Below are 23,927 nucleotides of genomic sequence, written 5' to 3' on the forward strand. Positions count from 1 at the left end.
CGATTTATTCAATTGGTTGAATTAGCAACATGGTGGCGCTTTCCCCTGTGTTTAGCGAGTCAGGGGTGGAACCTGTGCCGCAATATGCGAGTTATACCCAAGCGCTCCAAGAGGGAACAAAGGAAATACGAACCAGGCATCCAGCCGCCAACTACGCCACAAAAGTGTCAGCTCATGTATTATTTTGGAGAATGGCGCTCCTTCAGCATGTCAGCTCTGTCTCGTTTTCACACCTCTTGGGAGTCGTCTTCTTTCTTTTTTCACTATACCTAGGTATCATTCAACATGCATCGCGCATTCCGGGATGAGAAAGGCCTGCATTATGCGCCGAGAAGACATCACTCTCCCGTTGGCCTAACCCGAAGGCGCAGTCGCCGCACGATACTCCTTGTTATTGCAGTCTGCTTCCTCGTACTTTACAAATTCCTTCTGCCAGAACATCACGGAATTGCCCTCCGCCCATCAGTCATCAACGACACATCAGTCTCTAGGATACCACCCGCAACAGAAACCCCGCAAGGCGCCGAAACCCCAATATGTCCGGATTCGCCAATTGCAAACGATGTTCTGGTAGTTGTCAGAACAGGTGCAACCGAAGTTCTTGAGAAGTTACCCGTCCACTTCGAAACAACACTTCGCTGCGTGCCAGACTACATTGTCTACTCCGACCTGAGAGAGGAGGTTGACGGTCACCAAATACACGATGTTTTCGAAGGCATCAGTGACGAACTCAGAACTTCAGTACCAGAGTTTAAGCTCTACGATCACCTTAGGGCTCACGGAAGAGAGGGCTTGAAGAACACGACGCATCTCGGAAGCGGACCAGGAGGATCGCTAGACAATCCATCGTGGAAACTTGATCGATTCAAATTTCTACCCATGGTGGATAAGGCGCTTACATACCGTCCGAATGCGAAGTGGTTCGTGTTCATCGAAGCCGACACCTACATGGTTTGGCAGAATGTACTCCAGTACCTGAGCCATTTCGATCCCGATCAGGCATTGTATATGGGAAAGCACATGTACATCGGCGACACTCTATTCGCACACGGCGGATCCGGTTTCGTTCTCTCCTCCACCGCCATGCGCAAAGTAACAGAACGAAGAAACGCCAATCTCGCCGAGTACGACGCATTCACAACCAAGAGCTGGGCCGGCGACATGGTACTAGCCACAGCCCTGCGCGAAGTCAACGTCCCTTTGTTCTGGGCGTTTCCCCATTTCCAAGGCGAACCAGTATCATCACTAGACCACAACGTATCGAAGATAGGCCGAACACCCTGGTGTTACGCCCCCATCACATACCACCACATGCGCCCAACCTACATCCAATCCCTATGGACCTTTGAGCAAACCCGTCAGCAAAACGGCAAAACCCAACTCCTCCACCGCGACGTCTTCAAAGAGTACATCCTCCCCCGCCTCTCCGCCAAACTCGACGACTGGGACAACCTATCCATGGACGTAGAACCCGACGACTCAGGCCCCTTTGAGAAATGCAAATTCATCTGCGAATCCAAACCAACATGTCTCCAGTTCTCCTATGCTGCAGGAAAATGCTCTACATCTACTAGCGTCACACTGGGTGAGAGCGCAAAGATACGGTGTGTAGAGTATTCTAGCGCCGCGAGCAAGTGCATTCGCTGGCAAGAGGGGACACAGTTTGCGGGCTCAATTCAGTCGGGGTGGATGCTGGATCGGTTGGAACAGTACATGCTGGATATGGATAGTACGTGTAGTGGAACTGAGGGGGAGAGGTGGGTTGCTTGAAAGAGGAGGTTAGCAAGTGCGGAGTTCAAGCGAATTTCGCGCTATGTCGACTAGTTTATGTAGGGCAAAGAGAACAAAGAGTACGCCGCGTTGGTGCACTTTAGCTTGAGAGCTACGAGGCTGCACAGGAGGCGGCTTGGGAAGACGTTCGACTGACGGTACTGGACAAGAGCTACTGTGTTAGTACGCTTCCGATAGCAGATGCGGGGAAGTGGTGTTGGTCTCGAACGAGCAAACACTCTTACATCATCATTCGCGAGCTTGGCTTCGTTCCGTACGACTATTCAACGATCAGGCTGGGCTGAGTTGGCGAAGAAGATTATGTTTGGGGTAGCTGAAGAGTGATTGTATGCAAGAGCAGAAGAGCACGAGGGGAAGATGGGTTCTAGGACGAAGAATGGCAGAGAGGCACAGCTATGTCTCAACAACGGAGTAGGACAAAACTTATGGCATATACTTTACCTCTACACCGATCCATGCAGTAATGCTTGAGCGTTGGGAGGTACGGGTCACATTTTACGATACCTCAAGTTCTTTGACAGGGAGGATGTGCATAGGAAGAAATCGAGATATTGTTTAACAGATAACTTTCGATATATACATTACATTTGCATTTGCTTTAGTAGCAGCTAAAACCTTACTTCGATGTGTCCAGGACATAGCGTCCAGCAATAGCACCCTTGTTCATCTTGTCATACACCATCTGGAGTTCAGAGAGACCAACGACCTTGAACGGAGCCTTGATCAAGCCGCGGCGGAAGAACTCGATAGCTTCTGAGCTGTCCTTGCGGTTACCGACGTATGAACCTTGGATTCTGATCATCTTGATGACAGTCTCGAAGACGGGTGCCTTCAGGTAGGCGCCAGCGGGGAGACCAATGCAGATGACGGTACCGCGTGGGCGGACGTACTCAGCGGCTTGCTGGAAGGGCTTCTCGTTGACGGCAACGAGGATGACAACGTGGGGACCAAGACCATCGGGTGTTGCCTTCTGGACGTCGGCGACGAGGTTCTTGCTCGTGGAGAAGTCGACAAAGGCCTCGGCACCAAGTTCTCCGGTGCACATCTTCTTCTTCTCATCGCCGGTGTCGATAGCGATTGTTCGTACACCCATAGCCTTTGCGTACTGGCAAGCAAGCGAACCGAGACCACCACCAGCACCGACGATGGCGGCGAATTGACCGGGCTTGACACCTGACTCCTTCAGGCCCTTGTAGACGGTGATACCGGCACACAGAACTGGAGCAATGGCAGCGAGATCACATTCCTTGGGAATGCGGGCGACGTGAGCAGCCTTGGCGATGCAGTATTGCTGGAAGGTACCGTCGACAGTGTATCCAGATAGAAGGGGCTTGGGGCAGAGGGGCTCGTCCGCTTGCTGGCAGAAATCACAGGCCAGGCAGGAACCGTTCAGCCACTTGACACCTTGTGACGAGTTAGTATTGCTCGAAAGACATGTGTATTCTTTTCGAAAGTATCTCCAGAATACACACGCTAGAAGAGGAAACTTACCGGCATAGTCACCAATCTCTACATCCGTGACGAGGTCACCTCGTGCGACAACGACACCAGCACCCTCGTGACCACCTACGAGAGGCAGCTTGGTAGCCTAGAAATGATTAGAATGTGACTTCGGTATAAAGAAGAGAAGTACTCACCAAAGGCCAGTCACCGTTCACAGCGTGAAGGTCGGTGTGGCAAACACCACTGTACTTAATGTTGACCAAAACCTCATCAGGGCCAGGCTGCTCGACGGGAATCTTCTTGTACTCGACGGGTCCACCGGTCTTCTGAATGACCTGCGCCCATTGCTCCTTGGGAATTTCAGGCATGTTGGTAATGTTGAGTGAGTATAGTAGGTTGTCGAATGTGAGAGTGTTTGTAGTAGCAGATCGAAGATGTGATTGATGGTGGATGTCCTTGATTGTGTAGAAGATGTACGCTTTATATACTTGTCGTCAATGCCGAAACAAGCTCAACGCTTTAACCCCACCTGGAGACCAACATGTCACTTCGCCAGGGTCCGGATACATTCGCGCCTTCTTACAGGAAGCTACAGGCAATGCGTCCGTTCATCCACGCCAAGCCAGGTCTCCTGCTCAACACGTCGGAGTTGGACGATCACTGATGGACCTTGTTCATTGGTCAATCATCATGGAGGTACACATGTACAGTGGAGCTCTGGAGGGGTACACGGAGGAGGATTGGATGATGGCTGGATCATGATGCATCGGCTGGGTGGGAGCGACCATAGCGCAAGCGCGAAGCACCCGTGGTAAGGCGAAAACTACTGCCGGAAATAGGAAAGTTGATGTGGCCTGACTCTAGCGCATGTAAATCAGCTCAGGGATTATGGTTCGAGGCAAACCGTCATTGAGTATGGTGTGAGGGGTGATTTGGGGGATGGTCGGCTAGGTGGGGTCAGCGCCAGGCTTCTAGCTTCTTTCGACAGAATATCTCCTGATGCTCGTTGCTCAGCACACAACGGCCACGGCCGGTGCCGCAAATAACTCATGGCAAAAAATCGTTCTTGTTCAAGTGACAGGTGAACTGAAGGCGCGGATGGCAATGGTAACGTCCTACCCAGGCTCGGCGACAGTTCGGTTCAATCGCGCCTCGTCTCCATCTGGTCCCTCCACTGCATTACTCGACAGCTCATGTGAGAGCCAAATCCACGTAAGTGTGCATTTGAGTTGATGAAACCTGCCAGCTGGGTCGGTCGAGCGCAAATTCCAAACGCTATTGCCAGATCTTCTGCGTAAGCTCTCCCAGCCACATGTAGCCGTGCATCTACATCTCCCAATTGAGGACCTCGAGAAAGCTAAGCGACCAGTAAGAGAGTTTTAGCTCTGCCTCTAGACAGCTCCACCACACGCGGCTCCTGTCGTACTATGCGGGGGTTCTGGATGCTAGGAGGCGTGGGAATAGCGCGTCCGCAATCGCGGGGTAGCGGACACTGGCTTGCTCGCGTCAATCGAAAGCGGCCGGATGTTACGGAGCAAAGGGACGGTTGACGATGGATATCCTGTGAGCTCAGAAACATAGGCTCCGAGCGAGATCTGCGTTGGCTAGGAAAGTGAGGGGCTGGAGATCTAGTGGTAAAAAGCACAGGGATGCCCAGGTCCGGAGAGCGGTGTTTCTCGCTGGGCTGGCTGTGCGGATGACGGGAGGGCGAAGGCTCGGAGACGCTCGTAACGTTGGAGCACAAGGCCTGTCTTATACGTCGCATACATGAGTACCTTCATGACCTCCTGCGAACTACGCGGCCGGTCGCGACAGGATGACAGGTCGAGTATGATGAACGACCAGCCTAATGCGGACAGCTACGCTGCCCATCAAGGACTTAACTCGACCCAGACCATGGAACGACCGCCTGCTACGGCACCTAACGACTGATTACCATGGCGGACGGAAGTACCTCAACTGAACGACGAAACTCAACGGCCTAGTTTTACAAAGGTAGATAACCCCGAATTTGCATCACTGTTGGTTATTCCAACTTACAAGATAGACCATTACAGGCTGCATGATCAAATTCATGCACGAAGACAAGGGACGCGAGTTTCACAGAATTCAATTGTGGTATCATTAATAGGCGAGAGCTCAAAAGCTCTCTCGTCATGAAATCATTACAGCATAAGGCATAGGGGCGGAAAAGCTTCAGTCGAGAACTGATACCCCATATTCGTACGTCTCTATTGCACCATCACGTCGACAGCCTCACCATTGCCGTTGGCCGGCCGCTCGTCGGCGTCCTGCAAGCCAAGAGGTAGAACGGGAGGGATGTCCTTTTGAGCAGCTCGCGCCTTGGTCTCCGCCCACTGCCGTAGGCGCACCAAGCTCCTCATGCGTGACTCTCCATGTGCCCCCATGCTCGTGAGTATTGCCTCGTTGACCTTGCTCGCGACATGCCGACGGAGCGAAGGCTCAAGCAGTTCATTGAGCTCCTTCTGCAGTGTTCCAGGGGTGGCGGGAAGGAAAATGAGCAACGACATAGTAAGCTCGAGATCCTTCAGGAAGTCCGTGTTCGTAGCTGCGCGAGGAGCTAGCTGAGACGACGCGAAGCTAAGAGCGGGTGTGATGTCGGAGGCGGTAGATGATGTGCATGTGCGGATAAGCTCAATGAGCTGCAGACGCAACAGCGCGAAGTGTAGCGATGGATCTGTGTCTAGAATCTGACTCGGAGTTAGCAAAGCCCAACAAAAGGTATGCGACATGAGGGAGTGTGTTTGTTTGCAATCATATTAAGGACTGAAGGTTTGATTATCATCAAAGAGATTCTGCGTGGTGCATGAAACTGGATATAATCCTGCAAGGGGTGGACGAAGTGGGAAGAGAATGCGTACCTGAGGGTTTAGATCATTGATCTTAGTAATGGCGGTGTCAATGTCGCCAGCATGGATAGACCGTCGTATTTCTACGCGGGACTGTATGGACTCCTCTTCAAGAGGTAGCTGGATGTTGGCTTCCTTGGCGAACTTCTCAGCAGCCCTAGGGTAGCCTTCGCTGACCAGATAGTCCATGATGACAAAGTTGATGTCCCTAAAGCGCATACGTTAGCTTGTTGGTCGAATGCCAGACAATGTAGTGCGCAATGCAGCAGCTACTGCGAGATCAGAGATACAAGTTAACATGTTCTCCACACGTTGTTTCGGAGAGATTCCCAACTTATTTTGAAATCATCATGTGGGGCAGTAGCTGAGGCGGCGCGGACAGGTAGCAACTTACGTCTTGGACGGCTTGATGTCATCAATCTTCCTCTGGAAAGGATGCTGTGTTGGCGTTGCCGCCGACACAGAAACGGTAGATGAGCTCTGCATGATTGTTAGAGGGTGGTGAGTTTTGCGACAGCAGATGCGTTGGAGCTTACCATGGTGAAGCGAGGCGCTCAGCAAGCCTCAGCCGACGTCCATCAGTGAAGGATAGAGCTGCCCGACCGTTGGTCGAGTGTGCTGGCAGTCACGCAAAGCTTGGTGCGTGATGAGAGAAAGTTTGTGAGTGAAGGTTCGTGGAAGAGAAAGACTGAGCTTGCGAGCTTGGCAACGCTAGTGGGGTGGGTCGTTATTATGTAAGCGCGAGCCTAAGTAAAGAGCCGCCCGCTGCAGAAACCCGATCGTGCTGGAACCCTGCATACACCCTCGACATTATTCAGTCTTGCTAGGAGAGGTGCGGTTTGGTAGAGCATGAGATAGCAGAAACACGGTCTCATTTGAAAATCCGAAGAAATCACAAATATGGCCTCGGCAGGCCGCAGAACGCACTACGAACCGCCGTGGGGCAACGCGAGCATTATTGGTGTAGCTGGTAGTTCTGGATCTGGAAAAACTTCTCTGGCACTGGCGATAGTGGCATCTTTGAACTTGCCATGGGTTGTCATCCTGTCTATGGTGCGTACCAGCCTCGTACAGTGGGTCACGTGCTCCAATCAGCTAAGGACCACTGCATGTAGGATTCGTTCTACAAGCCTCTGACGCCAGAGCAATCTGCAGCGGCTTTCCGGAACGAATTCGACTTTGATTCGCCCGACGCTATAGATTTCGACATCCTGGTCGAGCGCTTGAAGGACATCAAGAGTGGCAAGGTGGCTGAAGTGCCTATATACTCTTTCCAAAAACACGCCCGCCTTTCCAAAACGACCACGATCTACTCGCCGCACGTCATAATTCTAGAAGGCATCTTTGCTTTGCATGACCAACGCGTGCTCGACCTCCTGGATCTCAAGATATTTGCGGAAGCCGACGCTGACCTGTGTCTCTCGAGACGTCTCGTACGGGATGTGAAAGAACGCGGACGCGACATCGAAGGATGCATCAAACAATGGTTCGCTTTCGTAAAGCCAAACTTCTACAAATACGTTGCGCCGCAAAGGGAGATTGCTGATCTCATCATTCCAAGAGGTATTGAGAACAAGGTCGCAATCACCATGGTGAGCAATCAGGTTCGACAGACGCTAGAAAGCAAGAGCATACAGCATCAGACGGAGCTGAGACGACTGGGCAAGATCGCGGAAGATAGCCCATTGAGCGATAATGCTATCGTACTGCAACAAACGAACCAAATCAAGGGAATGCACACCCTGTTACTCAACCCGACCACGTCGAGAGAAGACTTTATCTTCTACTTCGATCGCATGGTCGCGCTTTTGGTCGAGAAAGCTGCGGATTTCTTGCCTTTTGAGTCACACAAAATCACTACGCCCCAGGACTACACGTACCAGGGACTCAAGAAGGCTGCGGAAATCAGCGCAGTAGTAGTCTTACGTGGTGGAAGTGCATTCGAAACGGGCCTTCGAAGAACCATTCCAGACTGCAGGACTGGGAGAGTATTGATCCAGACAAACTACAGGACTGGAGAACCGGAGTTGCATTACCGGGCTCTTCCCGAGAACATCGCAGAGCATGGACTGGTCTTGGTTCTAGATCCGCAATTCTCCACAGGTGCAGCGGCATTGATGGCGGTCAGGGTACTGGTTGACCATGGCGTACCGGAGAACAGAGTTGTCTTTGTGACATATACGGCAGGGCGCGTAGGTCTTAACAGGGTGTTGAGCGTGTTCCCCGACATTAAGATTGTGGTCGCAAGGCTGGGTCATGACGAAGAGGCGCGTTGGATCGAAACTAAGTACTTGGGATGCTGAAACAGGTGCGCAAATCACGTATAAAGCAGGTAACGACGAGATTGTTGAGATTGCGTACCAGCTTCAGTATATGATCGCATTTCACACATGATTGTATATAACCAACATAGTCTTGCCCGAACGCCGTGCCTCGTGCCAACGCCGATAAATGCCAGATTCGCACCGAGCCAATGATGCACCGCTGTATACGTTGGGTATCATAGGAAGTACTCTGTCGTGACTTCCTTGCCTTGCTGTTGCTGCTGCTCTGCTCGGTGGACATCGTTGTCGGGGCTCGCATCGAAAACATTGAAGAAGCGTTCACCGGTATCGCTGACCTCCAGTACACTGGCCATGTTACCGCACCGATAGCAGTAATTCGGTGCACTCCAGACAGTGCTAAGTCTGTCATCGTACAGAACCTGATAGCCCTCTTGACATAACTGATGTGCGCGTAGAATATGCGACATGGAGTTGACTTCCAGAAACTTCTTGACAACTTGTGCTCCAAATGTATAACCTGCACCCCTTGGGCTGAGCGAGAATTCGTCTCGTTCGGGATCTGGGTCGCTCCAGACTAGGTCCGCCATAGGCCCCTCGTGAGGTATCTCTCGGAAACGGTCGATGATTTTGATTTGGTCGATGGAGTGTATTGACGGCGAGAGGCCACCGTGTACGCAGAATATCTGGTCGTTGATGACGACGGATAGAGTGAGGAAGTCGAACATGTCGGTAAAATAATGCCATACGTTTGCGTTCCCGTACTTTCGCGAGCACTCGGTGTAGAAGCCATAAGACTGAGTGACTCCGCGCGATTCGTGGTTTCCGCGTATAAGGTGGACTCGGTGTGGATAGCGAAGCTTCAGGCATACGAGGAGCGATATTGTTTCGACAGAGAAGAGACCGCGATCGACGTAGTCACCTAGGATATATTAGCGTCATGAAACGAGGTCGCGTGCAGCATACGGCCAATGGACGGAGACGCACCGAGGAAGAGGTAGTTGGTGTCAGGACACGGCCCGCCAATCTTGAATATCTCCATCATATCGAAGAACTGGCCGTGGATGTCACCCACGACAGTAACGGGCGCTCTGATGTGCACCACATTGCTCTCTTTCATGAGCAGCTCCTTGGTTTTGGCGCATATTGCCTCGACCACCGACTCGGCGAGCAGCTCCTTCTTCGACAGGCGCGATATGCATTCATCGAGGTCTACGGTAGCTGCCACAATGTCAGCACAGCCACCCAGGGAATGCGCAGGCGTCGGCGACTGACGTACACGGTAGGCCGGGCATGGTGGTGTTTGTGCGGTGGGTGTTGGTGTTGGGGCATTCGCGGCGCAGCTCAGGGTATCGAGTCTATACTGGTCGCTAGCAGGTGTCTGTATCGTACAATCATCCTCGGGGGCGCATCGAGGGGCGGTATCTGGGCGATGGCGCGAGAGCGAGCGACATGGCAATGGGGGGCAATGTGTGCCTGTCGGCCTGAAATGCGGCGGCATCCCGCGCTGGCCCTGGCCCAAGCGCAAAACGTGACCACGCTCCAGATTTCATTTCTACGCGACAACCGTTGGCATGCTTCAATGGGACGGGTGTGCACTCGGCGTCTTCACCCTCAAGTCTTCCCTCCTGTCGCGTCACTAGATTCTGATGTCCCGAGGCCAATCTCCTGCATTCCTCGCAACCCGCCATCTGCATCCTGCTGTGCTCTCAATAGCAACTTCCAAGGGTTTTCCTCACATCAGCCTGGCTTGTTTCACTTCAGGGCTCTTTCCGTCAACTCAATTCCGTCTTTCCCAACGTCATAGTTCCGCCCAAATCATTCAGCCTTCACGCGTTATCAGAGCACCCTAAGTTCAAAGTCCCTCCATGAGCTTGGGCTTCTCTTTCGTCGTCCTGGCTCGTGCGCTCGACCAGACCAAATTTTGAGACGCGCACCTCCCAACTCAAGAACACTTGCCTACATCCAGTCCGACCTACATCACCACTTCCGAGAAATCCATCGACTCCATTTCTTTCTATACGGTCCCGAGCATCTTACTCCTGACGTGCATCGCAACAGGTAATTTCCAGAGTGGGCATGTCGTGGAGCGGGCCCGTAGCAGGTTCGGCGCCTTTCCAGCAGCAACCGTATGGCAATGGCCAGCCATACGGCCAACAGCCGCCCTATCAATATGGACAGCAGCCAGGACAACAACCGGGATACGGACAATATCAGTCAGGAGCTGCCTATCCGCCGGCCGGTCCACCTCACCGTGCTCCTCATGTTCAGTAGGTTTTCTTTATCTCACCACGTACTTGCAGCTCGGCCAGATATTTTGAAAAGAACAACAACATCGAACCTCAAGTTTAGATTCCCCAAAGGCCGTTTTCTGACATATGTGTAGACCTCCAAAGAAGAAGGGAAATCCGATAATTACTCGGTATCCCCCTCCCCCAGGCTATCGTGGGCCGGCGCAACCCCAGGGCCCTTTTGGAACCACTCATTTTCCCAATCAGTACCAACCGCCGCAGCCTGCATTCTCACAACCACCCCCAGTACCTCCAAGTTACCCACAGCAAGGTTATGCTGCTCCCCCTGCGCACCATGGCTATTCCGCCCAGGGTTATAATCAGCCGCCGCCCCAAGCTCCAAATTACCCACAGGCCGCATATCCGCCGGTGCAAGCTAATTATCAATGGCCACAACCAGGTTATCAACCAAATACAGGTTACTCGCAACCTCCGAATCAACCTCCTGCGCAGCCCTATGCACCACCACAGAGCCACTATCAAGGATATCAGCCTCAGCATGCGGCCACTAACACCAATCAACAGGCTTATGGACAGAATCCAGCGTGGTCACAGCAGCAGGGGCAAGCATCCTATCAGTCAAACCAACACAGCTCAATTAACGGATTACCCAACGATAGTCATTCCACGCCGGATCCTCACGCTACACCAACACAGGCGACTGTTCATCTCACTACATCTCGTACCCTTCCACCGTCAAATCAGTCCACGAGTGCTTTGAGTGAGGAAAGTTCAGGCGAGAAGCCGCAACTGTTCCTTGCCTGGGACGACTGGGATTTCGATTTCGATGGTGCTATATGGCCCAAAAGCAATGAACCTGTCGATCCAGCCCTAAGTCTCGGAGTTATCATCTGGCATCCCGCAAAGCAGGTAACACGTGCATTACCATCAACCTTCGCCGAGGCCGAAGAAGACGCACTGAAACCTACGCCGGAGAAACTGGACAACGGAGATTCAGTGTCGATGTACTTTACAGCCGACAACTCGCATGAGGCTTTCTTGAATGTTAGGCAGACAGACGAATGGGAGACACTTCAAGATGACCCAGTCTTCGTCGTATTCACAGACGAGGACATGAAATCCAATCTCGTCTCGCTAGAGGATTGTATTGCTCAACGAGATCGACCGGACGAATTGTACGAGGAGGTACAGCAGGATGAGGATCTGGAGATGCGCGATGCTACGTGGGACATTATGGATAACCTTGAGCAAGCACTCGCTACAAACAGTGGATCCACCAAACCTGCCACTACGGAGTCTGAGACAGCACCTCCTCAACAGCTAAGCCAAGAAGACATCCTGGCTAAACTGGGCGTGACCGGGACCCCGAAGCCACCATCAGATGAGCAGATTTCACTACCATTATCTGCCTCCGATGCGAAGATCCCGTCGGCACTTCCTGGCAAGCCATCATTGCCTTCTGCCTTCACAAAGACTGCAGAGCCTGCTCTTCCACCTCAACGAGCGCAATCGTATGGAGGGCATCGCAACAATACACATGGACCTCCGCTGCCTCGGCCGTATGGCTCCATGTCGTCTTCCACCACCTCTAGGCCCCCACCTCCACCTCCACCCCCACAACAACAACGCTACGATCCTTGGAATGCGCCTCAGCATCGTGGCCATGGTCTCGATGGCTCCAGGGGCAGTCCAGCGCTCTCTGAAGGAAGCAACCACACCATGGCTGGCTCTGATTTCGAGCCCGAAAATCCCAGCAGCGAGATACGACGGGATGTGCCAAGTGCAACCTCACTCGACCGAGGCGATAGCTCTTTCTCTCGGAAGAGGAGCTATGAGGATGCGGACCACGAGCATGAGCGCTTGCGGCAGCAAGAAGACTACAGCAAGCGAAAGCGGCGCTCTCAAGTTGATGCTGCGTACAGGTAAGACCTGCCAATTCCTTTTAACGCTCTCCAATTTTCGTGCAGAATCTTACTAGTCACAGCCGACGTTGAACGTCCCGTCAGTATGAGTACACCCACTGCAATGCTTGCTCAGAATTCTTGTCAGAGCCGTCCATTCTTGTGGCTGCCGTGTCATTCGTCAAGAGCACCTCCCGCCAGCCTCTTGACCTTGCACAATGGTCTTTCTAAGATACTGGATCATCCATTTTATGCAGCATATTATCATGCTGGATGATGCCCTACATTTTCATTCACTGCTTTGATACTACACCCTCACGTCTACAGGGGTTGACGACTGTGATCCCATTTTCTGTCTAAAGAATGCTTTGATGAGTTTGTTCAGAAAGGGTGGCTTATGGGTATGGCGTCATTCAGCGCTTGATGTTCATTTCACAGGGCACGTTATGTCCTTTTCTCTTCACTGTCTGTTCAAGACGTTCTGTCATCTTGTCATCTTCACCACCATTTATATCAATCTCATTCGATCTTCCCACTTGTCGCGTCAAATTCTGTCGATGTCATCCTTTTATCTGTTCACCTACCACCATGTTTGATCCTTGTTCTTCAGATCACGTTTCCTTGGTGTTTAGTCCCGTAGTTCGCTCGGAGATTGCGATCCATGTTTTATCCCTATAGTCCAACAAGATCACACAATCGTATGTGCAGTAAGTATATGTTGGTACTCGTGGTGTGCGTTGCTAGCTACTTCAAGTAAAATGGCGCCAGCCACAGGATATGCATACTACGCTGGCACTCAGGTAGCCAGCTGCAAGCTATTCTCTACCTTCCAGCGAGGGCTGTGACCTTGAAGATCTTTGATCCATGATGCGTAGCAGAATCTACAGGCTGAGCCACATGTGCTAATATCAGGTGCTAATATCAGGTGCTGGGGAGGACAGCTCTTCTGTATGTGATCCAACCTGTGTGCCACACAAAGCGTTTGTTTTCAATGGGACATGAACACGTACATATTGAACTAGAGAATCAAAACGGATTATGTGCAACGTTCGGTGATCTTGGATATCTGATAAGTGACATATGGATATGCTGCGAGGCGGGCAGTTGGTTTCCAGAGCTTGCCACTCGATAAGAATAATTTGTGAACGAAAGATCGGCTTGGAAAGACGTCGAATTGCAGAAGCGGCGCTTCATCTTGACTAGCGCCAGTGTGACAGCGGTGGTTCCCGTATATCGTATTCCAGGTACCTCGGCGAATGCACAGCCACGCACAGCCACAATGTGCGTCATCAGATCAAGCGACTGCAGGTACCTCTCACTCAGGCGACACCCCGACGCCAGCACAACGACTACGACCTTGTACCTACAGCTGCGCAACCCAACCCAGAACTCTACATCGCGATTCACTGTCATCATGTGCGGCTCCGACTGTTTCTTGATGCTTCTGAGCGTCCTGGTACGTCCACGTCCCCGAAACTGCAGCAGGCACCAGCCATCTCTTTGCGACCCACCGTCTTCAAGTACTGACACGTCAACTAGTTCCCACCTGTGGGGGTATGGGTAAAGAAAGGCCTCTGCAGTGCCGACTCTCTCATCAATCTCGCGCTCTGCTGTCTCGGTTTCCTGCCAGGCCTCCTACACGCCTGGTACGTGATCCTCCAAAACCCAGATCCGTACGACGCATACCAGCAAGTGCCCGACCGCGAACGCGGCGCAAACAGCAACGGCGGAACCACATACTATGTCATCACCCACGAGCAGCCGGCTGGAGGACAGGCGAATTACGGCACCGTGGGCAGCCAGCCAAGCAACGGCCAGTTCCCCGGACAGCAGAGTGGCGTGACAAACAGCTTTGCGCAACCAAAGGGAAGCAAGGCCGCGAAGGACGCTTCAGCCCCGAATGCTGCTGCACCGCAAGCCGGCGAGGGTAGCTCGAGTCAGCCTGAAGGGCCACCACCGACCTATGCAGATGTAATCAAGGGCGACAACAAGGTCCAGGGCCCGTAAATGGACAGACTTGGGCGCATATGTCTCAAGAGAAGGGACATGGAGAGCAGTACAATACGTGATAAGCGGCGCACAGGAGTGCTTGGACCGGCAGTAGGGCGTTCATGATACTGGATATGGTTATCTCATGTAGGAAAGGAGTACTTGATGTAAACATTACAAAGGATTCAATAATTTTGCTACGCCTTTCTCTTGCAGCCATGGTATACGCGACTAGCTCCTTTATCATGCGCATTGTGAGGCCCGTACGTCATCGGCCGGATTGCATACTGTGGCTGCATGAGCGAAGGCAGACATACAGATGCAAACCTGCGAACCGTGTCTTACCATCATACTGAGCGCTATGTCTATGGGCAATCTCGAACTCGATTTTTTGCGCACGAATCAGGCTGTTGCGGCGTGCCGCCACCCACGTCGCTGCGGCATGCCTTCGGCGAGTGCGCACCAATGCTGTGAGGACGGCCCCGGCATTTCTTTTGCTTTGTGCCCGCCGACATCCATGGCCGTTGCGCAACTTGCCTAGTTGGGCAACAGACATAGGAAAAAGCAAGAAACGTCGATCGTGTGAACGCAGGCGATAGGATATATTTTCCCTCGTGCGTGGTGTCCAGTCGAGGGTTGGTGCGCCATGATGGCGCCATCGTCGTGCCATCATCACTCCAGCTGTGCAACTGGGGTAAGGACATATGCAGGCGCAGATCACCAGGTCAGATGTGATGCATGTCTAAGAGCTATCATATCGCGTGTATATAAATGCAGGATTAAGCGGATGCTATTTCAGATCTCTGTCATGGCCGCATGCGTCTTGCTGCGAGTGTAAGCTTTGATGCTTGTCGTGCGTATAAAGATCATTCGCGGTATTTCAGTCGCACTCGGATGCAAGCAGACGCAAAGCAAGCGTCTGGAGCTTACGGTGTACAGCAGACGTGGTAAAACCTCCAGGGTGCAGCCTGCGACGCCGGCCAAACAGCCATGGGGGAAAGCAAGGAAACTTCAACAACACCAGCAGATTCCCCAGATCAAGTATCGTGATGCTTTGCTAGTGCGCAAGCTGGCATGCAGGGTCGACCAGTTAAGCGTTTCCAAGTCTAGCCGCGTCGTCATGCCCAGACCGCCTCTGCGCCCGATGCTAGCCCAAGCCCCCAGCCAAGTGCCTCGAGTGAATCTTGGTTCTCCGTAACAAGGCTTGACTATCATGACGTGAAGCTTCGCACATCTGTCTTCCGAGAGGCAATCACGTAGACTCCGAACGCAGTGATTTGCGTTTGCATGCGCGCGCTACTGTAAACACAGCCTTTTGACAATCCCGTTAGCTCCTATTTGCCCCCGTCAACTGTGGCTGAGGCGTTTCTCATTCGTGCATTCACACAACAGCCACAACTATACTCGTCAGTGTTGGACTCGTCAGTGCGCTGGCCTCCTGTCAACGCTGGTTTAATTACCCTTGGCCCCTTCCTCCCTTTCTCCATTCACTCACCGGTCCTTTGTTCTCAGGGCAGACCTCCAACGACAAATCTCCGACACAGATTGCACGCGTACCTGCGTCTGTCTCTCCCCGGTTGCATCAGGCACACTTTTTCGCGCGCTCGTTGGTCCAGACAATTGTTCGCCCCCATTTCATCCGTTTCGGCCCCCAGCCACCCGTTCCGAATCACAAGCAACTCGTTCCGAGTACTCACTTGGCATATCGAGCTGCACGTCGCACTTCTTGAGCGCGACTCTCAACTGGACCACATATCCACCACTAAGTGCAAGAAGACGGCACAGCTGCCGCGAAAGTAGATCAATGCGTAAGTGGATCCACATCTCCGAGAATCGAGATCGCGATAGGTCTCGATTATCCCTCGACCCGACTTCTTCTGCCAAACACCAGAACACATCTAATAATGAATTTAGATACCGTACGAAGGCAGGCACATCGCGTCGCGTCGCAACATGGCGGCAACGGCGCAGCGAACTACAACCCATTCGCCCGACAACGGTCTCGAGACGTTAACCTAGACGAAGAGAACGCAGTACACAGGACGCGATCGGAAACCCATGCTACACCCGCCATCGAGGAGCAAAGACGGCTAGAGAGCATGCAAGCAGGCAAAGAGTTCGGTATGCCCGGCCACCACAACACCGAACCATCTACGTCTTCTCCAACATACGGAAGCGCGTCTACGACTATCCCGGAGTCAACGGAGGAGAAGGATATGATGTCCGAAACGAATGGCGCGCACAAGGCTTCCGGCGACAGCACCATTGCGCCTTCCAACCAAGAGGCCAACGTCGGCCCCACCCGTCGTGCCAAATTCAAGGGCATCTTCCGCAAAGACCACGATGCACCAGATGTTGCGGCAGAGGACCCGGAAGACGACGAACTTTCGCTAGAGGAACGCAAGAGGAAGGCTCACAAGAGGAAGATACCAGTCGGCAAACAGATCCGTTTCGTTCTTTTCGGTGCCTGGATCAATGTTCTCCTCATCTTTGTGCCCATCGGGTTTGCTGTTAGATACGCACACCTGAAACCCGTCCCGGTTTTCGTCATCAACTTCATCGCCATCATCCCGCTCGCAGCCATGCTCAGTAATGCGACTGAAGAGCTGGCCATCCGCGTTGGCGAGACTCTTGGTGGGCTGTTGAACGCTACCTTTGGCAACGCCGTCGAACTGATCGTGTCCATTCAAGCCCTGCTCAAAGACGAGATCACTATTGTCAAGACTTCACTCATTGGCAGCATGTTGTCGAATTTGCTATTGGTTTTGGGTATGTCCTTCTTCCTGGGAGGAATCAACCGCCTGGAACAGTTCTTCAACGTCACAGTTGCACAGACGGCGGCATCGTTGCTTGCTCTCTGTGTTGCATCGCTTATCATTCCGACTGTGTTCCACAACACCATCGCCGAGGATGACAGCACCGCGAACAATGGTGCTGCCGATGCTGTCAGGAACCAGGAATTATCACACGGCACGGCTGTTATCCTCCTCTTGGTCTACGCTTGCTACCTTGCCTTCCAGCTAAAGACTCACGCTACCATGTACAACGAGCCTAGCCAAAAGGTCCCTAAGCGCAAGTCTGGCAAGAAGGAGGAGGGCGATGCTTCGCGCGGCATCGCAGCTATTGGCGCCGGTACCGCTGCAGCATCCGGAGGCGGTGTCAACATGAAGTCACTTTTCAAGAACCCCGACGGCTCAGAAGACGACGACGACGAAGAGGAGTTCGAAACACCCTCGCTCTCTGTTCTCGGCGCTCTCGTTACTCTCGCAATTTCCACAACTCTTGTCGCTTTTTGCTCAGAGTTTATGGTCGAAAGTATTGAAGGTCTTACCGATACCGGTAAAATCTCTACTACCTTTGTCGGTCTTATCTTGCTTCCCATCGTTGGTAATGCTGCCGAGCACGCCACCGCTGTCACTGTCGCCATCAAGGACAAGATGGATCTGTCTATCGGTGTTGCTGTTGGCTCCAGTATGCAAATTGCTCTTCTCGTCTTCCCGTTCATCGTCATCTTGGGATGGATCCTTGGCAAAGACTGCATGACTCTGTACTTCGACAACTTCCAAATCGTCACACTCTTCGTCTCGGTATTGCTCGTCAACTACCTCATCCAGGACGGCAAGTCACGTAAGTTTACTCCCCTGCTCTGCTCATGTGCGCATTTTACTAACAAGTTGCAGATTGGCTCGAAGGCATACTGCTCATGGCCAGCTATATCATCATTGCACTGGCTGCCTGGTTCTACCCCGAAATTTTGGAGAACCAGTGCTAGACGAGGTCTCTCACAGACTCTTTCTTTGTTTTCTTCATGTGCATACTTGTAGGGTTTCTTCGGAAAGAGGTGGTGAATAGGGAGTCTTCTTTGCTTACATGGGTATACATACTGCACCTACTGCCGTTTCCTTTCGAATTTGTTCCGATACCCAATAACACGACAGGTGTATTGTAGCACCTTAACCCATAACAATATAAAGAATAATGTCTAACGCGGGTTCTTATACAATGATGCATATCATGTAGCAGAGCTGCAGGCTACGAAGTATCGCAACTTCGGGTTGTATGCTTCGAAACGGGTGCCGCTCTCTTCCTGTGTGAGCATTATAATGATGAATTTGCGCTAACCTGTTGAAAGGTCAGGAAACCTCGAATCGGTTTGCCGCCTACAATGCCTGCGTCACTCACGATGACAACTGTTCGGGAGGTGCGAGGAGGTTCTCAGCAAGTCGCGCACATTGTATTGCGCCAACCGGAGCCAGGAGACCTTAGATGGGTACATCGCCGACAATGTCTACTTCGACCACAGCCGCAACTCTTTTGAGGCGACCAGGAGGCTCTCAGCGAGTCGCGTACAGTGGACTACCAACAAATTTGCATTATGGTATTCCAGACGCTCACTCACCTCGACTTGAGCAAACCGACCTGAAGTGCTGGTACAAATGGCTTCTGACAGGTATCCCCCATGTATTACTCTCTCACCTCAATCTGGACCTCCAGCGTCTGCTGCGCATCTCTCTCACCTAGCTCCCCGCTCCGTCGTCTGTCGCGTGAGCCTCTATATAAGCCTCACTTTCTGCGCCTCCTCCGTCCTCCCTCCACCGCACTCCTCCTCATTCTTCATCAATCTTTCAACCCTATTCCGACCTTCAACTAGTACACAACTACTACTAAAGTCCCACCTCAACGCTCAGCCATCATGGCCGAGCCGGATGGCATGAACGCTATGTCCGACGCTCAAGTCCCGGTACCAGCTAGCGATAACCTCGACCATGATCAAGATGCACTTATGGTCGAGCCTGATGATGAGGACAACATGGCCGATGCTCAGGTCTCGCTATCACAAGTCGAGAACATGGATCACGATCAAGACACACCTGTGCCTTCAATCGAGCAAGTCCGCGATCCTGACTCGCTGTTCATTCCTGAAGACGAACCCCCTTCCCAGATCCTTAAGCATCAACAAGAACCCGTCGCACCCATCGCCACTCCGCCAATGCTTACTCCACCTCGTCCAAAGGTGGCCGGTTCAATCATTCAAAAGATTCGCGCCATGCAGAAAGAACGGCAGCATCAGAAGCTGGTCGCTAGCAGACAAACACCAGCATATCCGACCAGCTCCAACCTTGACGATGAGGCGTATCTTGAGGCTGTCAGACCAGGACAGTCTTCATCCGCTGCTGTTCCGGCTATTATTGAGGACGATCTTGCGGACAAGAGAGCCATCAAAGATTTCCAAGCCAAGAAGCGCTATTACGATGAGGTGAAGAGGACGAAGGGTACTCTATCATTCGTAGAGCAGGTTGCGTGGATGAAGATAAGGGGTGTTGAGGAAGCCAGAAAGAAGAAGCGATCTCGCGATCTTGCCAAAGACAGAGAAGCGGATGACGGCGAAGTTGACCTTTTCCCAGAGTTCAATTTAACACGAAACATTGAGGAAGAGGTGGAATCTGATCATGACTTCGACTTCGCAGATTCTGGAACTCGCAAGCGCCGCCGACCGATGCCTACCAAAGAAGGACAGCCTATGTCAATGCATGATGCCGAGCTCCAGAGCATGCATGTGGCTCTTGAAGCAGAAGGCGACGCGTCACGGAAGAAGCAGAAGCGAGCTGTAGCTTCGGCCGAAGAACAGGCTTCTGTGCCTTCTGGTCGTGGCAAAGGCTCGAAGGGAAAGGGACCCGCGAAGCCAAGATCTGGCCCTAAAAAGCCCGTCAGGGCTCGTGGTAATAAGACTTCGAAGAATAAACAGGACGCTATTCACGCGGTCAAGCAAGCGGCGTCTTTGTTCAACGCCAATGTCTTCCAGCAACAAGCCGGCGCTAACGCAGCTGACCAGCCAGGGTTCAGATCAAGAAACAAAGCTGATGCGTTGAGAGAGCTCATCGCTAGCGTCCCGCTTGACGACAGAAAGAAGGCAACCACCGATATGAATGTTCTGTTGAAAGCGACAATAGACTTTGATGGTACGGGTCATGTCAAGGCAGACGGGAACGGTCTCTGGCGAGTGAGAGGTATGAGCACGTCACTCAAGCCCTATCAAGTGCTCGGTACCGCCTTCATGCGTCGCCGGGAGAATGGATCTGATGAACCGAAAGGTGGCTTGATGGCTGATCAGATGGGACTTGGAAAGACTCTCATGATGCTAGGTAAGTGCTCTCAACATACCTTGTCAAATCAAACTGACTCCTGCAGCGAACATGATCAACGGTCGACCACCTAAGAACGATACAGGCCCCAAGACAACTCTCCTTATTGCGACTCCTGCACTCTTGACGCAATGGAAGAATGAAATCGAGCTGCACACCGACGCCTCCAAAGTCAATATGAAGATTATGCGCTACGGCGCCGGTACGCGTCTTGACTCTACCAATTCCGCTCAGATTCTAGCAGGACACGACGTCGTTCTTACTACGTACACGGAAATCATGAAGTCGTATCCCAAAAACGAACCGCCTATCGAATGCCAAACTGCCGAGCAGAAGCTAGCTTGGTGGAGGGAAATCTTCGAGAATGAGAGGGGTCCTCTACACCGCATGATGTTCTTGCGCATCGTTCTCGATGAGGCTCAGGCTATCAAGAACCATATGTCGCGAACATCGATCGCATGTCGAGCTTTGATGGCGCATCACAAGTGGGCCCTCAGCGGTACACCAATTCTCAACAGCCTGACTGAGCTGTACCCTTACTTCAAGTTCCTTGGTGTCCCTCACACTGGCAGCTTCAAGATATTCAAGCACAATTACTGCGACAGTAAGAATGACGAGAACACCGAGAGACTGCTAGTGCGCCTTTCGCAGTTCATGATTCGACGCACCCACGCCGACGAGATGTTTGGCGCTCCCATCCTGAAGCTTCCTCAGGCTGACCAGTCGACTTACTGGTGTGATTTCAATTCCGTCGAGAGGAGCATCTACGACATTGTTCGCGCACGCTTTGCCAAATGCATCAACATGTGGGCGCAGAATGGCACTCTGGACAAGTCATACAGCAACGCGTTGGTGTAAGTACTCTATCTCAGCCCAAGTAACCTTGCTAACAATTTACAGCATGCTTCTTCGCCTTCGTCAATTGACCGGCCACATCCTCATGCTCCAATTCGTCATCCGTGACCTTCTCGAGCGCGAAGACATTGAGGCCATCAAGAGTGTGGTCGATAATGAGGCCAAGAACCCGAAGAACCAGAATGGAAAGACGATCATTTCAGTTCGCAAGCAGCTTGAAAAGGTTGCTGCTGACCAGAAGAAGAAGACTGCCGCTATCGAAGCCAAGAAAGCTGCCACCAAGAAAGCTGCCAAAGCTAGGAAAGACGCTGCCAAGAAAGCTGCCAAAGAGCGAGGAGAGGCTTACGTGTCAGAGGACGAAACTGCCAACGCCAATGCCATCGACAAAGACGATGATTTACTGGAAGAAGAGTTCGACCAGGTAGTCGAAGAAGACCCTGCAGATGATCTGATCCAAAAGTTCACCACAGGCGGCGAATTCGGCAAGGACTTCAACTTCAAGCCCTTCCTCGGCAGCCTCAAGACAGGTGAGAGTTGGGAGAAGACAAAGCAAAAGGCGAAATGCGGCTGGTGTGGAAAGCAACCCCGAGCGCCGCATATAACGTCCTGTGGTCACCTCATCTGCAAGGAGCCTTGCTACGAGAATGAGGTGATCCTTCCAATGGCCGAGGAAGACACGGATATAATCCCACCATGCAAGGCTTGTGGTGCTACTCCTACCCATATTATTCCTTGTGAGGTAGATGAGGACGATACACCTGATGCACCTGCACGAGGCACACGAGCCAACAAGAAGAAGAACAAGGAAAAGCAGCGCGCACGCCTCGGTCAAGAAGACATTGCAGAGAATTGGCTTACTTTCGCTGGCGATGACGTCCTACCCTCTGCGAAGACCATTGCTGTCAAGAGCCAGATCATCAACTGGCTCAAGGAGAACGAACAAGTCAAGATCATCGTCTATACGCAGTTTCTGGCCATGTGAGTAGCTTTGACTCCTTGATTCCCGCGATTCAGACGCTAACAGCCCACAGGATTCGCATTCTGGCACAGGTATTCAAGAAAGAAGGTTGGCAGTTTGCAGAAGTAAGTACCAGCCAGACAGCGACATGCCCTTTCGTCCGCTCGTTTGACGCTGAAATCAACCGCGAATGCCTCCCGGCACTACCCAAATCCTCAAGCTTTTGTAGATTGTTGCTAAACATATTGCGCAGTACCATGGCAAAATGAGCCTGAGCGCCCGCGATAAGGCCATCAGTTCGTTCGCCGAGAACCCAGATTGCCAGATAATGCTGGCGTCTCTGCGTTGTGGCGGCTGTAAGCACTCCCAATACTCTTACTAGCTGCCTTGCTAACTCGCATTGCAGTGGGCCTCAACCTGACCATGGCGTCCAAGGTCATCATGATCGATCCCTGGTGGAACTCGGCCTCCGAACAGCAGGCTTTCTGCCGCGTGTTCCGCATCGGCCAGCGCGAGGAGACGTTCATGAGCCGTCTCTGCGTCAAGAACACGGTCGACGAGCATCTCATCGGCATGCAAGATCGCAAGGACAAGGAGATTGCTGCGATCATGGAGGACGATGGCAAGACTATGAAGAAGTACGTGTTGATTTTTCTTGGCGATCGATCGACGCATAACTAACAACGAGCAGGATGGACACACGCACGCTGATGCGATTGTTCGGCAACTTGGAGGAGGACCCCGATGGTAAGCCTTTCATCATGGTCGATAACCCCGATCCACGCGGTGGTTTCAGGGCTGATCGTGATGACGAGGGCTATGCCGACGATCTCTAGTGTGGTACGGGATTTCGATGGGATTTGAGGTATACAGGCGTCTAAAAAGTGCGAATTTGAACTTTCTTGGGTCGGTTTGGGGACTACAGGCGTTGGTTTTGGCGTCGTGGAGTTTGATTTCGGGATGGCCTGGCGGGCTACACAGCACTCCTAGGATTTCTCCAGCGTCCAATGATGCGCTGGAGACCTCCCGGGTCCATGATGGGAATTTGTTTTTGGGCTAAAAAGCTATCGAATGATGCAAAAGTGCTACTACCTCGTTGCTTTATCGCGCCTCTGCTGCAGTCATGGACGCGTTCGCCCAGCTAAGAAGAGTCTCCAGATAAGGGCCGAAGAGCCAGCCAATCAGCGGGCTGCTGATAGCGAGGTACCTCAGCGACGCAGCTCGGTCGCGTAGGCCCTCATCACCAGCCCAATGCGACGCCGATTCCGACGTGATTGCGCCCGCTTCCCTGTCCTTGGCCAGCCATGTTGAGCCTGCGAGATAGAGCCCCGGACCTCGACAGCCTGCCATATCCACTGCAAGCTGATTAATGTCGCGTGAGAAGAGGCCCGTCAAAGCGCGCCCCGCCATTCCCCCACAATTTGCTTCTCCGGTAAACCGACA

At 52.4% G+C, this 23,927-nt stretch overlaps 9 protein-coding genes across 9 annotated transcripts; 6 read left to right on the forward strand and 3 right to left on the reverse strand.

Annotated features, from left to right (window-relative positions):
• Nucleotides 1-285: 285 nt before the first annotated feature.
• On the forward strand, nucleotides 286-1,770 carry J4E86_000851 (uncharacterized protein; the record flags this gene model as incomplete). The annotated part of the gene is made up of 1 exon (XM_051441424.1): nucleotides 286-1,770. One exon carries the CDS (start codon nucleotides 286-288, stop codon nucleotides 1,768-1,770), a length of 1,485 nt encoding a protein of 494 aa, XP_051307595.1.
• Nucleotides 1,771-2,407: 637 nt separating this feature from the next.
• Nucleotides 2,408-3,602, reverse strand: ADH1 (alcohol dehydrogenase; the record flags this gene model as incomplete). The annotated part of the gene is made up of 3 exons (XM_051441425.1): nucleotides 2,408-3,195; nucleotides 3,283-3,379; nucleotides 3,429-3,602. 3 exons carry the CDS (start codon nucleotides 3,600-3,602, stop codon nucleotides 2,408-2,410), a joined length of 1,059 nt encoding a protein of 352 aa, XP_051307596.1.
• Nucleotides 3,603-5,465: 1,863 nt separating this feature from the next.
• J4E86_000853 (uncharacterized protein) lies at nucleotides 5,466-6,590 on the reverse strand (the record flags this gene model as incomplete). Its single annotated transcript, XM_051441426.1, has 3 exons — nucleotides 5,466-5,945; nucleotides 6,117-6,312; nucleotides 6,499-6,590. The coding sequence occupies 3 exons, from the start codon at nucleotides 6,588-6,590 to the stop codon at nucleotides 5,466-5,468; spliced, it is 768 nt and encodes a 255-aa protein (XP_051307597.1).
• Nucleotides 6,591-7,004: 414 nt separating this feature from the next.
• On the forward strand, nucleotides 7,005-8,407 carry J4E86_000854 (uncharacterized protein; the record flags this gene model as incomplete). The annotated part of the gene is made up of 2 exons (XM_051441427.1): nucleotides 7,005-7,157; nucleotides 7,220-8,407. 2 exons carry the CDS (start codon nucleotides 7,005-7,007, stop codon nucleotides 8,405-8,407), a joined length of 1,341 nt encoding a protein of 446 aa, XP_051307598.1.
• Nucleotides 8,408-8,604: 197 nt separating this feature from the next.
• On the reverse strand, nucleotides 8,605-9,681 carry J4E86_000855 (uncharacterized protein; the record flags this gene model as incomplete). Its single annotated transcript, XM_051441428.1, has 3 exons — nucleotides 8,605-9,308; nucleotides 9,374-9,607; nucleotides 9,666-9,681. The coding sequence occupies 3 exons, from the start codon at nucleotides 9,679-9,681 to the stop codon at nucleotides 8,605-8,607; spliced, it is 954 nt and encodes a 317-aa protein (XP_051307599.1).
• Nucleotides 9,682-10,559: 878 nt separating this feature from the next.
• Nucleotides 10,560-12,564, forward strand: J4E86_000856 (uncharacterized protein; the record flags this gene model as incomplete). Its single annotated transcript, XM_051441429.1, has 2 exons — nucleotides 10,560-10,656; nucleotides 11,096-12,564. 2 exons carry the CDS (start codon nucleotides 10,560-10,562, stop codon nucleotides 12,562-12,564), a joined length of 1,566 nt encoding a protein of 521 aa, XP_051307600.1.
• A 1,389-nt stretch (nucleotides 12,565-13,953) lies between these two features.
• On the forward strand, nucleotides 13,954-14,546 carry J4E86_000857 (uncharacterized protein; the record flags this gene model as incomplete). The annotated part of the gene is made up of 2 exons (XM_051441430.1): nucleotides 13,954-13,995; nucleotides 14,079-14,546. The coding sequence occupies 2 exons, from the start codon at nucleotides 13,954-13,956 to the stop codon at nucleotides 14,544-14,546; spliced, it is 510 nt and encodes a 169-aa protein (XP_051307601.1).
• A 1,886-nt stretch (nucleotides 14,547-16,432) lies between these two features.
• On the forward strand, nucleotides 16,433-18,300 carry J4E86_000858 (uncharacterized protein; the record flags this gene model as incomplete). Its single annotated transcript, XM_051441431.1, has 2 exons — nucleotides 16,433-18,155; nucleotides 18,209-18,300. The coding sequence occupies 2 exons, from the start codon at nucleotides 16,433-16,435 to the stop codon at nucleotides 18,298-18,300; spliced, it is 1,815 nt and encodes a 604-aa protein (XP_051307602.1).
• A 921-nt stretch (nucleotides 18,301-19,221) lies between these two features.
• On the forward strand, nucleotides 19,222-23,320 carry J4E86_000859 (uncharacterized protein; the record flags this gene model as incomplete). Its single annotated transcript, XM_051441432.1, has 7 exons — nucleotides 19,222-20,671; nucleotides 20,718-21,525; nucleotides 21,572-22,504; nucleotides 22,558-22,609; nucleotides 22,738-22,840; nucleotides 22,891-23,122; nucleotides 23,176-23,320. 7 exons carry the CDS (start codon nucleotides 19,222-19,224, stop codon nucleotides 23,318-23,320), a joined length of 3,723 nt encoding a protein of 1,240 aa, XP_051307603.1.
• Between the last annotated feature and the right edge of the window lie 607 nt (nucleotides 23,321-23,927).

This window comes from Alternaria arbusti, assembly GCF_024043155.1.
Source record: "Alternaria arbusti strain BMP 1465 chromosome Unknown scaffold_1, whole genome shotgun sequence".
NCBI lineage: Eukaryota > Fungi > Ascomycota > Dothideomycetes > Pleosporales > Pleosporaceae > Alternaria > Alternaria arbusti.